General features: G+C 38.4%; 1 protein-coding gene across 6 annotated transcripts in view; it reads left to right on the top strand.

Annotated features, from left to right (window-relative positions):
• sh3d19 (SH3 domain containing 19) overlaps window positions 1-18,370 on the top strand; it is an 86,091-nt gene that overhangs the window by 60,892 nt on the left and 6,829 nt on the right. For 4 of the 6 annotated variants that reach the window (XM_062981071.1, XM_062981074.1, XM_062981073.1 and 1 more), the window contains 10 exons: window positions 277-535; window positions 1,229-1,297; window positions 1,388-1,528; window positions 2,985-3,057; window positions 4,415-4,545; window positions 7,882-7,940; window positions 10,603-10,790; window positions 11,606-11,652; window positions 13,525-13,711; window positions 16,327-16,421. In XM_062981071.1, coding sequence (XP_062837141.1) covers window positions 277-535; window positions 1,229-1,297; window positions 1,388-1,528; window positions 2,985-3,057; window positions 4,415-4,545; window positions 7,882-7,940; window positions 10,603-10,790; window positions 11,606-11,652; window positions 13,525-13,711; window positions 16,327-16,421 — 1,249 coding nt within the window. Of the gene's footprint in view, window positions 1-276; window positions 536-1,228; window positions 1,298-1,387; window positions 1,529-2,984; window positions 3,058-4,414; window positions 4,546-7,881; window positions 7,984-10,602; window positions 10,791-11,605; window positions 11,653-13,524; window positions 13,712-16,326; window positions 16,422-18,370 lie in introns of those variants that run through there. The other 2 variants (XM_062981072.1, XM_062981075.1) reach the window with 2 other exon arrangements.

Below are 18,370 nucleotides of genomic sequence, written 5' to 3'. Positions count from 1 at the left end.
ATCCTGAATTATGAATCCAAACGGGCCCCCTCCTAATTTTTTGGAATCTCCCCAAAAACAGAAGGAGGGGACGGACACAAGTGAAATCAGAACAAATTTCTGCCATTTTGCACACCCCTAGTTGTAATTAAAATCAGTCAGTATAAATTGTCCTCTCTTTTTAATAGAATAGGCTGTGATCGATTCTGCCCCCTTCCTTCGATTTTTCTAGAAATATTTTTGCACACAGGTAAATGATAATTTTTTTGTGTCACTATACTTCATATACAACTTTAGGCCTGATGAGGGAAAAATTGTGCCAGCTCGCCCTCCTCCTCCTAAGGGTGCTCCAGGAAGACCGCCGCCACCAAAGTCCACCAAATCTTCATCCCAAACTGACAGATTTTCCCGTTCAGTATCGGACATGGCTCTACATAAGAAATCGAAGGCATTTGGGTTAGAAGCCAAACGAACAAAGAGTGAGGTCATTAAAGATCATGATCCAGCTTTACCTCCTCGACCCAAACCAGGTCATCCTCTGTACAATAAATATATGGTAAGTTGAATACCAACGTCTTTGGGCTTAATCCAATTCTGATTTTAAATGTGTTAAAATTTAGCCAGTAAAATACAAGGATAGATAAGCTCCAGACAATGCTTGAGACACCAGTGATCATGTCTAACCAGAAAGCCATTCAGATATTTTTGCTCCTCTTCAGGGGCATCGGATTTTTGTTATTTTGGGATGATGATGGCAAATCGTCCCTGTTGATTTTGCAAGCATTCGTAGACTGTTAGCAGTTGGTACAAGGACAGGTCCAAATTGGTAGACAATAAGTAGAACTTAATTTGAGTCACGTTTAGCAATGATATCGCTTTGGAGCCTTTGTCCATTTCATGTATGAATACTTTTCTCTTTAGATTTGAATTCCTTTGGGTGGTCTTTCCACCCTTAACCAAAAAGAAATGGATTCACTATTAAAGTTCAAGGTTTCCATGCCAACCTAAAGTTGTGGGTCTGTTATATTGATAATGAAGCGCTGACTTCAACTAATTTCACAGAAGGATTATATATGAAAACCCTAATTCATCTAAATTTGTGCAGGAGTTTGAATGCAAGTGAAGAAAGTGACCCATTTCAGTGTCCTTATTTTGTTTCTTCGAAATCTATAACAAAACTTAAATTAAATTGATTAGTAGATGGACAGAAATTTTTATAGCAATAACGAATAAATGAATTTGTCTTAAGCTTCCTGTGCCCCATGGAATTGCCAAGGAAGATATTCCTCCCCAAAGTACTGGACATCTCACTTGCAAGGTAATGCTATTGTTTGCAGTTGTGAATATCTGAGTATGCACTCGTGCAGGATATTCAATTTTGAATCTTGTGGCTTTTTCCACCACAAAGCAAGGAGATGTGCTTGTGCTGATGGACAAGATTGACAACAGTTGTGTTGAATGTCAGAAGGGAGAAGGAAAAGGCAAAGTTCAGTTGTCCCAAATGCAGATAATAACTCCACTGGATGAAAGATTAAAAAGCAGACAGAAGGTATGAATACAATATATACATAACAAAAATGAACTGAAAAATAAATTTACAATTTACAATTTTAAAAAAATATAGATGTAGAAGAAGTAGATGGATGCTAGATATAGATATGACCCAGGCCATTCCATACCTCCTGAAGCCTCTATATAGTGGGAAAAGTTAGAGACAAAAGGGATTTTTCAGAATCACCTATTTTCCTTTCGAGGTTGAAGACACATATTTCACCCAACTCCTCCCTTCTTGTTGTGTATAATCAGAAGTTAGTTTTCAGGTCCTTCCAGTTTATTTTATTTAGTTAAGTGTTTTTTAGTTTAGGTATTTCCATCTGATCTCTACAAGTTAAATGCTCTTAATGTATAGTACAGAGTGGTGGTTTCTGGTGTCGGTTCCTGGCAAAATTGGTGGAAAGAAAGAAATAACTGTAGCCAATGGGCACAGTTATATTGTCCCTACAACACTGGGGAAAATGACTGCTGATCTTGCACATAAATCTGAGGTCTGATAATGGAGAGTTCTTCCACACAGGAACTCTGGTTGCCAGTTGATATTATTAATCACTGTTATAATATTGCTGTTTTATTCTATTTTTATACTGTGAATTGTGTACTATGAATTTTTTGTTCATTTTATTTCAATTGTGTTGTCGGGCTTCGTCCCATGTGAGCCACCCCGAGTCCCCGAGGGGAGATGGTGGCAGGATATAAAAATAAAGTTATATTATTATTATTATTATTATTATTATTATTATTATTATTATTATTACTATTACAACTCAAGCTTTCTATACTTTCTATGCAGTGAAAAGCATAGTAATTTGTATTTAAAATTAATTCAGGGCAACATCCTTATTTAACATGGACCCAAAAAAGCAGTCAGCACATCCCACTCAAAAACACATTTTTGGTGGTATAGCGTAGAACTATTTAGCAACTTACAATTTTGGACTACATATATTATACGTTTTTCAGAGGCATACTTGAAGGCTTTGTCTGTTGCTTTTAAAAGAGTCAATGTGATTGATGGGTTTTAAAATCTTTTGCTCAACTTTCCCAAAGGGAACTAGTTTCACTTGTGCTCTTTAAGGTTAGTTTCTTTGAGAACTGATTAGAAAAGTTCCTAAGTAAGAAAAAAAAGCTTAGATAGGCACACATCTCATTTAGAGTAACCAGGCAGCTTCGTCCAATTTTCAAAGAGGTGATTTGCTTTTTGCTGAGACAAGTACTCTGCTGGTTTGAGACCATTGATTTTCAATGAGATCAGGCAGCATTAACATCTAGATTTAAAAAAAAGAATCAGGCCCTGCATTTTATGTCCAATGTATTCTTTTAATGTGTCATTTAGCAAAATAATGTTGTGAAAGATGTATTTTAATCAGTGATAGGTTCTCCAAACCAAAATTAAGTCCCCTAACATAATACATCAAACATAATAATTTTTAAATCTGTTATTTTTCAAGGATTCAGACCATATGCAGAATGTTTCTGATCCAAGTGTTCCTCATGCAAAAGTGCTGCATAATTTTATAGCAGGTGAGTTAGAGATATATACAAACTATGTATGTTTAAAGATACTTAAATTCTGCTTTCTTTTCCAAACATGTTTTACATATGCTTGATTACTTTCTGAACTTTTGACTAATAGGTTTAAATCCAGTGTAAAATGCAGACTTCAGTGCATTTTGCAGTGAGTAAAGTAAATACTAACTTATCCTGTACATAATAGCAATATGCGATTTGCTTAGCATACCATGTCTGCTCAGATAAATCTTGCCTGAGTATGAAAGCTGATATCAATGTCATAAAAAGAAGCACAGGGAGGTTTAAATTGAAGGTGATACTGCAACATCCAGTGCCTTTCAGAATGAAGATAGCATATCATTTTCTGGCAAGAGTTCAAAACTGATGGAAACTGCAAGCTGCTTAAATTACAATAACTTAAACTTGTCCCAGTCTTGGAGAAATTTGGAAAGTGTAGAGTCCTAATTTTCCCCAATCTTATTGTAATAGTAGCAACAAAATAAACCTCTCCTCATGTTGTATAGGCTGGGTCGTGATTCAGCTTTATAGCTACTATGTCACAGAGTAAAGATAAGTTAAACCAGTAAGATCTATCCCCACCTGGATAATGGAAGGTTAAAGATGATATAAAACCAGTTCAGGAGAGACAGAAGCCAGTTTGGCTAGTGTCAACCTCACATGCAGATATGACTGTGTAGAACAGTGTTGATGCTGATAATGCTATTCTTCGTTGATAAGATTCAAACTGTGCTGGTAAGAGAGAACCTCTGCTCTCAGATAATATAATGTCCAAGGATATCACCTTTCTTGGATGCCTGAGTATGTCTTCAAACAGTATATGAATCACCATCTGAGTGTGTCCTCAGATGATACATGGATTAGGAAAGCCCAGTATTTTGTAAGGTGTGTGATGTGTTACTTATAATGAATGCAATGTGCATAGACACTAAAAATCTCCTTGAAGTGTGTGTATATTTCTATATGTAACACAGCATGTGATAAATGCAGTTTGACACCACATTAACTACCATGGCTCAATGCCATTGGAATATGGGAGCTTTTTAGTGGGACGCCAGCACTCTTTGGCTAAAGATCTTTTAAAATTTCAACTCTTGTGGTTGTATAGCATTGTACTATGGCAGTTAAAGTGGCATCAAACTGCATTAATTCTACAGTATAGATGCACCCCTAGTGACTGGAGATCCATCTCTAAACTACAATATAGCCCTCCTAACAGTACTAAATATCTTTTTGTTGTAGTGTTTGGTAAGCTTTCAGTTTGTTTTTGCATATAGTATTTGTTTTAAATGAGATTATATCTAGAAAGATTCATTGCATCGTGTATGGTAATCCTTATTCCCTTCCACAGAGCAAACTGGTGATTTGAACCTCAGCTCTGGAGAGATTGTTTATCTTCTGGAAAAAATAGATGATGAGTGGTACAGAGGAAAATGCAGGAACCACACAGGGATTTTTCCTGCCAGTTTTGTCAAAGTTATTGTAAGTAGGCTGCTTCGAGTGAAATATAGTGCATTCCATCTGTGTACATATCCTGATTCTAATTTAATTTCTCCCTTGTGCATGTTATTGAGCCTGCCACGTAGATAAATCTTGCTTCAGTGCACAAAGCAGATATCAAGTTGTTTGTGAGGTGCAGCAAGTATATTTAATCTTACAATTCTGCCTGACTGTTTATGGGCATCATTTTCATGATAATTTCAAGTTAAGCGAGAACACATTCTTTACTTAATTCAAGTATGCTCATAAATCATATTAGAGCATGTGCCACAGCAATTTTCCTTTTTTGGATTTCTCCTTAGTGTAGTATTATATAATCTTCCACTGCTGCTCTTAAGTGTTTTGCCTGCCCAGCAAGATGTTCTGATCATATGAAGCCAGATTGTAAAAGACACCATGCTGTATGTATGTCATGTAGGAAATCAGTAAGAAATTACAAGGAATTTGAGGAACTTCATTAACATGTGTTGTAGTACCTCTTCTTCAGAAACCTGTAGAACAGCCTTATATAATCTGGTTTTATCGGGTTTTTGAACTTCTGATCCCATCAGTATAGTTCAGCATGGTCAATGGTCAAAAGTTCGTAGAGTTTTTGAAGAGCACCAGACTGGAGAAGACTAGTTGTTAAAGAAGAATTCCCAAAAAATAAGAGAGGCAATTGACCAGAGAAGTCTGTAAAACCACACTGGTGGAAGTGCAGTGTCTGCCAACTTTAAATAGCTTTTCCTCAGGTCTAAATAATAAAGATTGTTGTAATGCTCTGTAAGGGAGGATGTAAGACATCCTCCCCACCTTTTTTCCATTTCTTAGATATATGTGACTGCAATCATAGGGGAAATAAACCACAAGATATTCTGTTTTGCATAGAAAATGTCCACACCGATATAGAATTATCCCACACACACATTCTGTGTTCATGAACAGCAGGGACTCTAAGCAGAAAATCCCAAGGAACTTACATATGCCATGAAAAAACTTGGGTTTCTTCTGTCTCAGAATGCTAAAATTCATTAGTCATGTTACCCATATAATTCAAAAGCCTTGAATTGTATATTCACAGCTACTTCCATTTATATATGCTCAAAAAACCCGATCGTTGTGACAAATTATTAGTTTGAAATAGGAATTAGACATCTCTTTACTACAATAGCATTGGATACTATACCTGTCTGGTTGTTAATGAAAACTCTATATTAGAATTCAATTAATAGCATACAGTTAATAGCTAAGCTTCAATCCACAATGTTATAACTTATTAAACCAGAACACCTGGATACAGATCAATTCAAGCTGATATCCTCCAGTCCCACAATTCTTCGCCTTTGTGGAACCTTCCAAGTATGCAAAGAACTTCCATTAATTCACTATTAGACAATTTCACATTGTCAAGATGGCATGGCCTTGTTGTTGTGATTTATGGCGATTTTAAGGCAAAGTTATCATGTGGGTTTTTTTGGTAAGATTTGTTCTGAGGGGATTTGCTATCGCCTTCCTTTGAGGGTGAGACAATGTCGCCTGACCAAGGATGCTCAACATATTTCCATGACCGTACAGGGCAGTGGTTCTCAACCTGTGGGCCCCCGGGTGTTTTGGCCTACAACTCCCAGAAATCCCAACAAGTTTACCAGCTGTTAGGATTTGGGGGAGTTGAAGGCCAAAACATCTGGCGACCCACAAGTTGAGAACTACTAATATAAGAATTCAAACCCTGGTCTCTCAGTGTCCTAGTCCAACATGTAACCACTATGCTACACTGATCACGGACTTCTCCTTGCCTTTAAACAAAGGACAGGAGTTTTATGTAGGGCTTTAAAGACACATAAAGTTACAGCATTCATGACCTTATATGACAGGGATGTCAAACTCATTATCACTGAAGGTCACAATCAGCCTTATGGTTGCCTTGCTTTCAAAGGGCCATTTGTAATTTTAAGACTGTATAAATGTAGCTATGTTGCCCTGGCATAGAAAGCCTCATAGGCCACATAAAATGATATGGCGGGCAGGATTTGGCCAGCAGGCCTTGCTTTTCATGCACATGTACTATAGGATCAAATCTCTAAAATCCAAACAGTTAGCTTTACAGCTAAGCCCAATCCCACCTGGACTCCACGTACAAAAAATCTGCCACAGTTTTGACGATTCTATCCTTCACAAGAGATTACCAACAACATGCTTCTATTTTTGTTCATTTTACTCTTCTACAGAGTATTGCAAGGCAATATCTGCCTCATTTCCATGCATCTGCAACATCTTCAGGCATATCTGACCATTTATTGTGTGAACCTTCCTGATAATATTTATATTGCATGGTGGCATAGAAATCAGTAGTTACAGATAATGGCATTGGGCTGTTGCTCACTTATCAGTCTTAGTATAGCATATAGACTTTCTGCTGAACAAAGGTGATCAGGTGAATGGATGTACACACCTAAAAAGTAAACATAGCTTCTATGACATCATCAATAATGAGAAAACCCCTGAGAAGGATGTCTTTGTGTTCTTGACTATTTCCAACGATTGAAATGATATTTAGTTTAACTCTCCAAATATTTTCATTCAGCAATCAAATGTTACTTTAATATAGAAATTAGCACAGTTTGGGAAAATAGTGACTTGTATGTGAGAAGATAACAAGGCACAATCGTAGCTCTGCCATTTGATAAGATATCTAGTACCAGTTACAATTACTGTTTTTCAATAGGTTTTATCAAAGTCATCCTAGAGTGACCATACATATGATACCTCCTTACAGTGTCAGAAGCATGGAGAGCCCCTGGATAATTTGTTAGTAAAACACCCAGCTTCTTGAAATTCTGCTTTTGTAGGAATAACATAATAGGATTTGTGCCATATGTCTATATGTTTTGGCTTGCAAATTGTGAGATGTAGGAGATCAAAGTCCAGGAATTGATACATTTGAATAATTGTTCTGACCATTGTGACACAAACAAGCAGATAATAGACTGTAATATCAATTAGGAGCATGAGCCAAAGGCAACAGCATGTAATTACATTCTGTGTTGATTTCCGCCATTCATGCATGCAAGCAAACAGTGTTGGTGTTGAACTGTGCCGACAACAACAAACTGTGGAACATGGTGTGTCTTCCAGAATATTGAAGAAAATTGATAATGAAAGAAGTCCTTTGAGTTTTGAAGAGTGACTGTAGTAAAACATTTGAACAATTGAGCATTGCCACATAAAGGCCATGGTTGGAACTGCAGTTTTTATCAAGCAGTTTGTTATATCCTTCCTTTAAAGCTAAGTGGAGTGAATAGCTGAGTTATTTAAAATCTTTTCTTTCTTCTTTCCTAGGTTGATATTCCAAGAGAAAACAACAGAAGAAAAGTACACTTTTCATCGCCAAGTATCGTGTATGTTTTGATAACAGATGTTCACCTTAAGATAGTAATAAAAGTAAATATCTATTAATGGGACTGAGGAAGTCATGAGCAAAGTTTCACTTTGGTAACAAAGCTTCCCTGCTGCAGCCCCTTGTACTGCTCTGAAAATTTGTTTCTGTGGTTTAGGAAACTGTAATTATGGGGATGTGTATAGGTTGCCATAACTTGCATGACCAAGTAGAATGATAACATACCCACCAACCTTTTCCATGGCCTTTTCATAAAGTTCCACTTGGCTATTTCTAGCTCTTGCCCACAAAAGCTGGAAATCTTTCAGCTTGGCCCCAAGGGTTAGTGAATTACAAGAAAAAAAATAAGAAAATGTATAATACTGCACTACTAATAGTGCAGCACATTTGTTAGATAAAACATTTGTGGCAGATGTGCTCACTACAAATATTTAAGGTTAGAGACTATGGCAAGGGAAACTAATAATTTATTGGTAACTATTATTGAGTGTGTACTTCTTGGTTTCTGAAAAGAAACACTGTAAAATCTAAGTGTATATTCTTCTTCCTCATTCAAAATCAATTACAACATAAGGTAAAGAACAAGACTTTTTGTGCTTCAGATCTAAGCATCAGTTGACTTGCAATGATTAAAGGAACTGCCAGATGGCATCATTTCTCAAGCAAGTCTTTTAAGGATTTATGTTAATTTCTGCTAGATGTGGAGTCTGTGCCTGCAGTAGATAGGCAGTAAAATGTATGGAGGTAAAGAACAGTAATTTTGATCAAGATTCTCATTAAAGAGTGAGTTATGTCAGGAAGGCAGCCATTGCAAACAACAATCAAAACATATATATTCAGCCTTATAGGCTTGTCACGTGAAATACTGTTTATAGCATTTTAAAATGAAAGTTAAGTTATCAGATTAATTAAATTTGGTTCTTGAGTGCCTGAGTACTGTAAGATTTCTTTCCAATAGGACTTTCTCCTCTTCCCCCTTGAAATATAATTTATTTTTTCTTCTTCTGTAGACCATGGAAAAATTAGAATAATAATTCAAAAGAATAATCGGGAAATGTCTCTTTGTAGTACATTTTATTAATTATCAGGATTTCTGCCATGGTAAAAAAGGTATTTCAGAAGACAGATAACATTTGTAGAGAATGAAAAGCGATTTAAGCTATTTTATTTCATTATCAAAATTGAGATAAACTTTCTTTCTCACATAGAACTGTGCAGCATTTCCCCACTCTACAGTGAGCTCAGCTTCCTTCTTTCCTTCTACCCTCCAAAGACATGCTTAGAAGTTATCTTGTCTTATTCTTTACATTGTTGGAATAGCAACAGAAATTACTCTGCTGCTTGGTCTCCTTTTTCATTTTCACCTTACAGATGTCTTGTTTTGTTCACCCTGAGTTAGTGTCCAATATGGAAAGAAAGATCCCTACCCCGTCCCGCTGACATGTGTTGTACAAGAACCAGTGATACAACTGAAATTCCTATTTCCTAATTTGAAAAATTCAAAAGCTTAAAATGTTTTGTCAAAGGCTTTCATGGTTGGAATTCATGGTGCCTGAGGGAATCCTTTGTTGGGAGGTGATTAGCTGGCCCTGATGATTGTCTCTTGTCTGGAATTCTACTGCCCAACAAAAGATTCCCCCAGGCAGGAAGCAGCCAAGCATTGAAGCTGCTAGTCTTTTCAATGCTAATCAAAGTGATCAATTGCAACATTCACACTTGCCTCAAACAGTCAAGAGTTCTTTCTCCTACCCTGGACCTTCCACAGATATATAAACCCCAATTGTCTAGTTTACAACAAACCTTACAACCTCTGAGGATGCCTGCCATAGATGTGGGTGAAACCTCAGGAGAGAATGCTTCTGGAATATGGCCATACAGCCCAGAAAACTTACAGCAACCCTTAAAATGTTTGCTCGAAAATGAGATAAACATTATGACTTTAGAATTCTTTTCTACCTCAGGTTTTACTCCGTGACAGAGAAAAAAAATTATATTCTCTTCTCACCCCATTGCTATCTTACAGACATCTTTTCCAGTTCCCTTCAGGATATGCCACATTAATTGTAGGTTTTCCCCAAAAAAATCATTGTTGAGTCTAGGTTTAGCTAATCGCAGTAGCTACTCTGCCAGCTGGGCAAAAGGAGAAGCAATATGATTTCCAATTCTGAACCAAAAAGAAGATTCAAAACTAGATTGTTTGTTAGGTCTAATTTACATGTAATTGAATCAGTTGCTAAAACTGTGGTTGCTTGGAAAAGTGGAATAATTCTGTGTATAGTTTTCCATTGATACATTTCTGTCTAGTTATCGCCATAATCCGTGCTTGCTTTGAAGGTAAAATGATGTGAATTTTCATGATGTAAATCACCTTAGAACAATCCTACAGCAACGCTTTAGCTACTGTGTTCTTGAGCTTTGTGCCGATCACAATTAAAACACTACCTTTTGTGGCAAGTATGTCCTAGAATTAATTTAATGTTAATAGAAAGAGTCTGCAGTCTTTTCGTTAGCAATCTGGATGTACACTTGCAGTAATGCATTCCTAAGAATTCTCAGTACCTTCCCCAGCTAATGTAGTAATGGTTTGGGCTCAAAAACTGGAAAATGTTGTTTAAAAAATTAACTGTGATGTTCCTTGAATTGACTGATGTATGTTATTCTAGAGGGCCTAGATGTATAGCTCGATTTGAATACATTGGAGACCTCAAAGATGAATTAAGCTTTGCAGAAGGTGAAATCATAATGTTGAAGGAATATGTAAGTGAAGAGTGGGCCAAAGGAGAACTGAGAGGAATCTCGGGAATTTTCCCCTTGAACTTTGTTGAAATCATTGAAGATCTACCTGAACCAGGTAAAAAAGCCCCCTCCCCCTGGGTATGTGTGTGAGAAGGATGGGATATAAATGTCTGAAATAAATAATAAATACATTTTTAAAATTAGGGGGAGGGCAATTCTAACTGAGCAGGTCACTGAAATTTTGCAAACATGCGATTTTGTGATAGTCAACAAGAAAAATTGAAAAATAGTTTCCACCTACTTAAAAAATATAGTAGGAAGGGAAAAAACACAAAGGCTTTATAGTCTAAACCTCACTGATACCTTATATACAAAAACGTCTATCTTGGAAAACCTATTTAGGAGAAATAATCTCAGTTGAAAGTAATAATAACAATAATAATAATAATTAATAATAGTAATAATAATAATAATAATAATAATAATAATAATAATAATAATAATAATAGCAAAAGTCCACCCTACTGGGATCTGCGCGCATCATCCAAAAATACATCACACAGTCCTAGACACTTGGGAAGTGTTCGACTTGTGATTTTGTGATACGAAATCCAGCATATCTATCTTGTTTACTGTGTCATACAATGTTGTGTCAATAATAATAATAATATCAAAAGACACACAATGCCATGTTTTTTCTGTCATTAGTTTGTGTCATTGACATGTTTGCTTATTTAGCTGTTTATAGGAGGCAGTTATAAAGGCCACTGTCTTAAATTCGAAATGAGATCATTTGTTGACTTTCCTCTCCTTTTCCCCTTCTTTATCTTGCAGGCAGCGACTGACTATAATTTATTCTAGGTAGCAATTAGAAAATGCTAGGTGTTTTATGAGTGTTGAATAATAATACTGTATTATTTTTATATATAGGTGGTGGAGCACCCCTGAAAAACAAGAATCCTGCTCCTGTTAAAGAGGTAGTAACACATTTGATAATATTGTAGTCAGTGTAAGATATTTTGAAAAATAAGTATGCCAATAAATATATATTTCATTAATACGAGTGATATCCAGTGTTAATAGAATCTCTGGTGGCGCAATGGGTTAAACCCTTGTGCCGGCAGGACTGCGATTCGAATTTGGTGAGAGCGGGTGAACTCCCTCTGTCAGCTCCAAGTCCCCATGCGGGGACATGAGAGAAACCTCCCACAAGGATGATAAAACATCAAACATCCAGGCATCCCCTGAGCAACATGGGACCGCATCTCCTTCTACCAACCCACTCGAGCCCTGAGATCATCAGGCCCTTCTCTCGGTCCCACCACCATCGCAGGGGCGTTTGGTGGGAATGAGAGAGAGGGCCTTTTGGGGGGTGGCCTCACAGCTCTGGAACTCCCTTTCTTCCTTAATGGTCATTTGTTCACAAATTAAAACATTTATGTGAAGACAGGCCTTCCCAGACGAATGATAACAGGCACTGCCAGATAACCGCTGGTAAAACTTCACCATTGAATGCTTTGTTTGCCCTGGCAACTGAGATCTGACCTTAAAAATGCTCAGTCTTAGAAGCTGTATAATTTTTAATTTCACAAATAACCTCAGTGGCTGTAGGTTATGGGTGTTTTTAAACGGTATCTGTTATAAGTTTTAACTGTTTAAATTGGGTTATTTTTATATTTGTATCTGATGGTTTCTGTGTGCCAATGTATTTTTATTGGTGTTTAAATTTTGTACACTGCTTTGAGTCTCACCCATGAGAGAAAAGCAGGATGGAAATGGATAGATAATAATAATAACGCCCTTGCAAGTGGCCAATTCTCTCACACCAGAAGTGACTTGCAGTTTCTCAAGGTGCTCCTGACACAGGAAAGAAAAACATATCCAGTGTTTTTACTTTGTGAATGAAAAACGTTCAAGAAGAGATTTCAAATTTGTTGTAAGAAAGGTTAGGATTATGGACTGTTTCTAAAATGTGACCACCAAAGCCTTTAAAATGAGGAACTGAAAGTAGAATTGAAACCAGGAATGGGAACATTTTTGAAGGGAAAAGTGGGAATAATAATTTGAAAATAGCCAGGTACTTATCATTCCTGTTTCCTGTAAAGAAGATTCATCCATGTCACAGTATAAGGATGCAACTCCCCCTATATACAAGATTGTGACTTCACTCAATGGAAGAGAAGGAATATCACAAGCTTTGAGTGAAGGATCACACTGATGCTCCATTGTGAGTGTTGAGGCAACAACCAGGCCATTAATGAGCAGGAATCAATTTTTCCTTAAAATATAACTAAAATGACTGAGTTAAATTACAAAATAGGAAGTTTCATTTCAAAAACAGTAATAAAAGTAGTTGCTAACTACTGTAATTTCAGCCACTCGTTCCTTTTTACAAGTAGCTTCTGAATTCTGGAAATAAGCATGAAATACTTTGATAGAGAGGCACAGACTTTCATTACTGTGTTGCTTAAGAAGAGGAAGGTCTTGTTTGGGAGGAGGTCTGTTCTAGCACTCATTGGATTCTCTGATGGCAGACTCCTTTCCTGAGATCTGGACTCAATAGTCATTTAAAACGTTTCTCATAGAAAGAGCACACAAAGAAATAATAAGCCCACTGCAGTTATGCCACTTAAGCTGAGCCAAAAGATTCACTATCTTTTCATTGTGCCTCACAGGGTAGGATTGATATAAAGCTTTTCTCACATTTAACCTCAAGTCACTAATCCCTTTTAAGCCTATTAAATGATGTGTGCAGAATTAATGGGGCAGGGTTGCTTTCTAAACAGCACTAGGAAAGTTCTCTCTCTCACATAATGCACTGACCTCGGACTCATTTTCATTTTTCACAGTCGGATGGACAAGCTGGAGAGTGGTGTGATGCGCTCCATGATTTTACAGCGGAAACCCAGGAAGATTTATCTTTTAGAAAAGGAGACCGCATCTTGATATTGGATCGCTTGGACTCAGAGTGGTGCAGAGGGAGACTAAATGGAAAGGAAGGGATTTTCCCTGCTGCATTTGTCCAAGTTTGCTCAGGTACACCGCTAAAAGAAAAATACGTTTCTTGATCCCATTCTGGGTTAAATATGTATATACAAGTTATAGCAAAAGGCTACAGAAATAATTCAGATATGGATATAATTCATTTGATGCCAATCCAAATTACAAGTAACTTGCATAATGCATTGGTGGGCTGTGGCAGGTGAATATGAGACTCCTGGTGGTGCAGTGGGTTGAACCCTTGTGCCGGCAGGACTAATGACCAAAAGATCAGTGGTTCAAATCTGGGTAGCGGGGGTGAGCTCCCGTCTGCCAACTCTAGCTCCCCATTCAGGGACATGAGAGAACCCTCCCACAGGATGGTAAAACATCAAGCATCCAGGTGTCCCCTGGGCAACGTCTTTGCAGGTGGCCAATTCTCTCACCAGTTTCTCAAGTCGCTCCTGATATGAAAAAAATGAGATCCCCTTCTTCCCAAATGTCTTTCTCCAATAGGCCTTTGTTGGTTGTGGAAAAGAACATAGGCATTCATTGAATCTTGTAGTACATGTCCAAATGTATTTTACCTGTGTATATATTATTTTGTATACATGTAGATCACATAATGGCTGCAATTCAACATCCCTGAGAGTAGGAAAAATGTCCATATGCAGGCCCATGCTCTCCATGGCAACATGGCTCTTTGTTATTTTTTTTTTCTCTGCCTTTTATTCCTTACTCACCCTCATACACACCACCTTTCTTTCCCTGTGTCATCAGAGAGGGCCACTTCACCTAGCAACAGCCAATCGTTCACCTACCAAAAGTCAATCCAATGACATCACAAAGGGCCTCTTCACCTAGCAACAGCCTCTGTAGTACTAACAAACAGATGGACAGACACACTTTGATTTATAGATAGATTTCAAAATGCAGAGGCATTGGTTTGACTCTCTAGCTTCAGTAATGGGTTGAAATTGGTTGAGGGAGCCTGTATATTTCTGTGGTTTATTCTGCATCATAATGATTACCAATAATACTGGCTCAAGTTCAGCTTTGTTATCGGCTCATAAAGCTGTTAAACCATTTGGGACCAGGTAATCTCAAAGACCATTCCAACCTTGCTGCATTATTACCCTCAAGAGAGGCATTTTTCCTGAATTTTTTAATGAATGCTAAGATGTGGATGTTATACTGTTACAGTGCTTGTCCCATGGAACATTGTCTTCATTCATTTTAGGCAGATGCAGACAATTTTGCATGTTTGATACCTGCTTAAGATGTATTCACTAATTCAGGCTTTTTCTCTGCATGATTTTGGGGGAGGGGGTTATTTTATCTCTTTTCTGTATTTTACAAAATGTTTACACTCCAGTGTAACATTTTTATTATGCAAAAATGCCATGCAGTCTACCACAAATACACTTCCTCCCATGTTTTTCTGCCCTTGATGTTGCCAGATTTTAAAAGCTCCTAGACTTTCAGTATTGTTGAATTATGTAAAGTTATAAATGAGTACACTTAGACAATACTGTTGCTAGCTCATTGCGCTCTGCATGCTACAGATACAGATATCCCACTTTGAGAAACTGTTTCACATTGTGCACTGCTCACATTGTGAAGCAGTTACCCAACAGGCAAATGCAGTTAATTTGCAAATAATCCAGATGTCCCTGATTCACAGCCTTGATTGGTCCTTGAAGCAGAGCACATTCTACCATCAAACTAACAGTTTATCCATCCCAGGAAGAAATTTGCTTACAATTTCTGAAATAAAATAATCACTCTTGAAACTCAAAAGCTGATAGTGTACTAGCAAGAAAAATGTTTGCTTAGAGGAAGAAAAATTAAACAGTGACAGAGATAGATTAAATCCTCATCATCATCATCATCATCATCTCTATTTATATCCCACTTTTCTTTCACAAAAAGACCCAAAGTGGCTTTCAACATATTCAATACAGTACAAAACAACAGCAATTAAAACAAATTTAAAAGTCCAATTAACATAATTGGACTGTTATGTCACACCTTGGCAGTGCACAAAACATAAGTCGCCCTCCGTATTTATTTTCGGGTTGAGGTTCTGAGTTGCATGTATCATATTTTGTATGAATAGGACATATCCATTCAGTTCTACATATAAAATAGTTATTAAATTATATTCTTGCATTTGTATTATTGGCAATAGTAGCTATCAGTTTTTCCTCACACACTTGCAATAAAACCTCAATGCTGTTGTTTTACCCTTTACCATCCTAATGCTACATCTTGGGATAGCTACTATTGCAGAAACATTGACCTATGTCACTACTTTGGCATAGTGTTATCCCAATTTATTGCATAGTAAAAACAGGATGCAGTGGGCCCTTGGTATCTGTGCATGTTGAAATCCCATTATGTACAATGGTATAGTAAAAGAGTGTTCCTTATATAAAATGGCAATATCAAGGTTTGTAGGGATTTTCCTTCCTGAATACTTTTAATCCATAGTTGGTTGAATACATGGATACAGAATCTGTTGATATGGAGGGATAAATGCACCTCATTTATCTATATGCAACAATGGACACATCCTAATAATCTGTAAAGCTTAAAAAAAAACCCTGACAGTTAACTCCTTCCAAGCTTTGACCAAAATAGCATTTCAGTAATATAATGATATCTTACAGGTGTGCGGGTATCAGAACCTCCAAATGTAAAAAAAGGAAAAGCCAAGGCCCTGTATGACTTCCATGCGGAGAACATAGATGAACTCTCCTTCAAAGTAAGTGTCAAGGACAGAACGCCACAAGATTCAAAGTAACAGAGTTTATTAGATTACAGAACTCAAAAATGCCCGTAAAACACAAGGGCCAGGCAGTTTTTGCCTTTAGGAGCAAAAAGGGGCAAAAGTAAATGTTCAAAAGATAAACCGGATTAAACCGGAGTTTAATCCGGGTAAAAACAAACTGCTTGTTTCAGCCTGGGTATAAACGAAACGAAAGCCAAGGAACAAAAGATACAAAGAATGCAACTAATTGGCAGCAGATTCCTCTCTGCTGCCAACACTGTGCTTAGAGTAACTTGCGTCGCTCCCCCACACACACAGCAGACAGGATCTCCAACACGAGTAAATCAGCCAAGGATTGTAGCAGTTGAGTAGACCAGTTCCGTTCCGTAGATCAAAGCCAGAAGCAGACGTTTGTAGTTTTTCCAAGTCCAAGAAGGGGGGAAGACAAGCCGTGGTCAGTTCAGTCCGAGTTCTCAAAGCAGGAGATGGCGTCCGTCAAGAAGACGACGGAGGGTCAAGCTAATAAGAGTAAGCACAGGTTTGCACAAACAAATGCCCACACAATCCCTCCCGCCGTCTGACCCTGGATTCCAATCAACTTACGTCACAGCACAGGAAAGCACACAAGTCTTCAGGGAAGCGTCCCACACACACACGGATCCCAAGCGTTTGCCCAGATTACCTTGCCCAACGCAATTTGCAATTGCTCCCAAGCCCCATTTTATGCCAGTTACAAATCTTCATCACTGTCAGCTGTCCTCCTTAACCCGGGCGTTTCCTCATCACTTTCCTCGTCAGAGCTGGAACACCTCTGACTACGCCCAACAGCATCTCCAGCTGTGGATCCCGTCCCATCCCTCCAGCTAAACCATGGGTCTAATCCTGAAGGTCCCCATTCATCTTCTGTCCCATCATGGCCAGTGGCACCCACTTCCTCCCTTACCCGAGTCCAATCCATCTCATCCTCCTCTGAGCTAACCAGCCCCTCCTCCATTCTCTCCGTAAACCCTTCGAAAGACTCCTCGTCAGATGGTGCTGCAAATATGTCTCGCAGTCTTTTTCTCTCTCGCTCCTCGAGAGTATCTGACTCTCGAGGAGTCTTACGCCCACGTCTGTCAGTAACAGAGCCATGAGGCTCAATCATAACACTATCCCCTCTCACAAAGGCCTCCTCCCCCGATGGCGGAGAAGTGGCAGTGATACCCTCCGCTATAGCACCACGACGACTAGAGGTATCAAGTTTCAACAGCGAACGATGAAAGACTGGATGGACCTTTAAACTAGACGGTAAACGCAAACGAAACGCAACAGAAGAAATCTTTTTAACGATAGGAAAGGGACCCAAATACCGAGGCGCAAACTTTCCCCCAGCCTGTTTAATATGTTTGGAAGATAACCACACCAAATCCCCTTCTTCCAACTCCTCCCCTGCCTGCCTGTGGCGGTCAGCCTGAGTCTTCTGCGTTGCCTTAGCTTCCAACAGTAAGCGACGGGCAACATCATGCAATGCAGCCATTTCCGAAGAGCGGTACACAGGGTCCGAAGAGACCACATTGGTCGACGGCGCCACACCTCCCCGTGGGTGAAAACCATAAGTTAGCTCAAATGGCGTATGCTGACTAGACGTGTGCACCGCATTGTTGTAAGCAAATTCCGCCACCGGTAACCACTTTACCCAAGCCGTGGGTTGATCTAAACAAAAACAACGCAGATACTGCTCTAAGAGCCCATTAACCCGTTCCGACTGTCCATCCGTTTGCGGATGGAAAGCTGAAGACACGTTTAACTTAGTCCCCAAACACTCATGGAAGTGTTTCCAAAAGCGTGACACAAATTGCGGAGCCCTATCTGAAATAATCACCTCGGGTGCTCCGTGCAAACGATAGATGTGCTTTGTAAATAGTAAGGCCAACGTAGGGGCCGCCGGAATGGTTGAACAAGGA

This window comes from Anolis carolinensis, chromosome 5 (assembly GCF_035594765.1).
Source record: "Anolis carolinensis isolate JA03-04 chromosome 5, rAnoCar3.1.pri, whole genome shotgun sequence".
Taxonomy (NCBI): Eukaryota; Metazoa; Chordata; class Lepidosauria; order Squamata; family Dactyloidae; genus Anolis; species Anolis carolinensis.
Note: the sequence above shows the minus strand (reverse complement) of the source record. Positions and strands in the feature narration are given on the sequence as shown.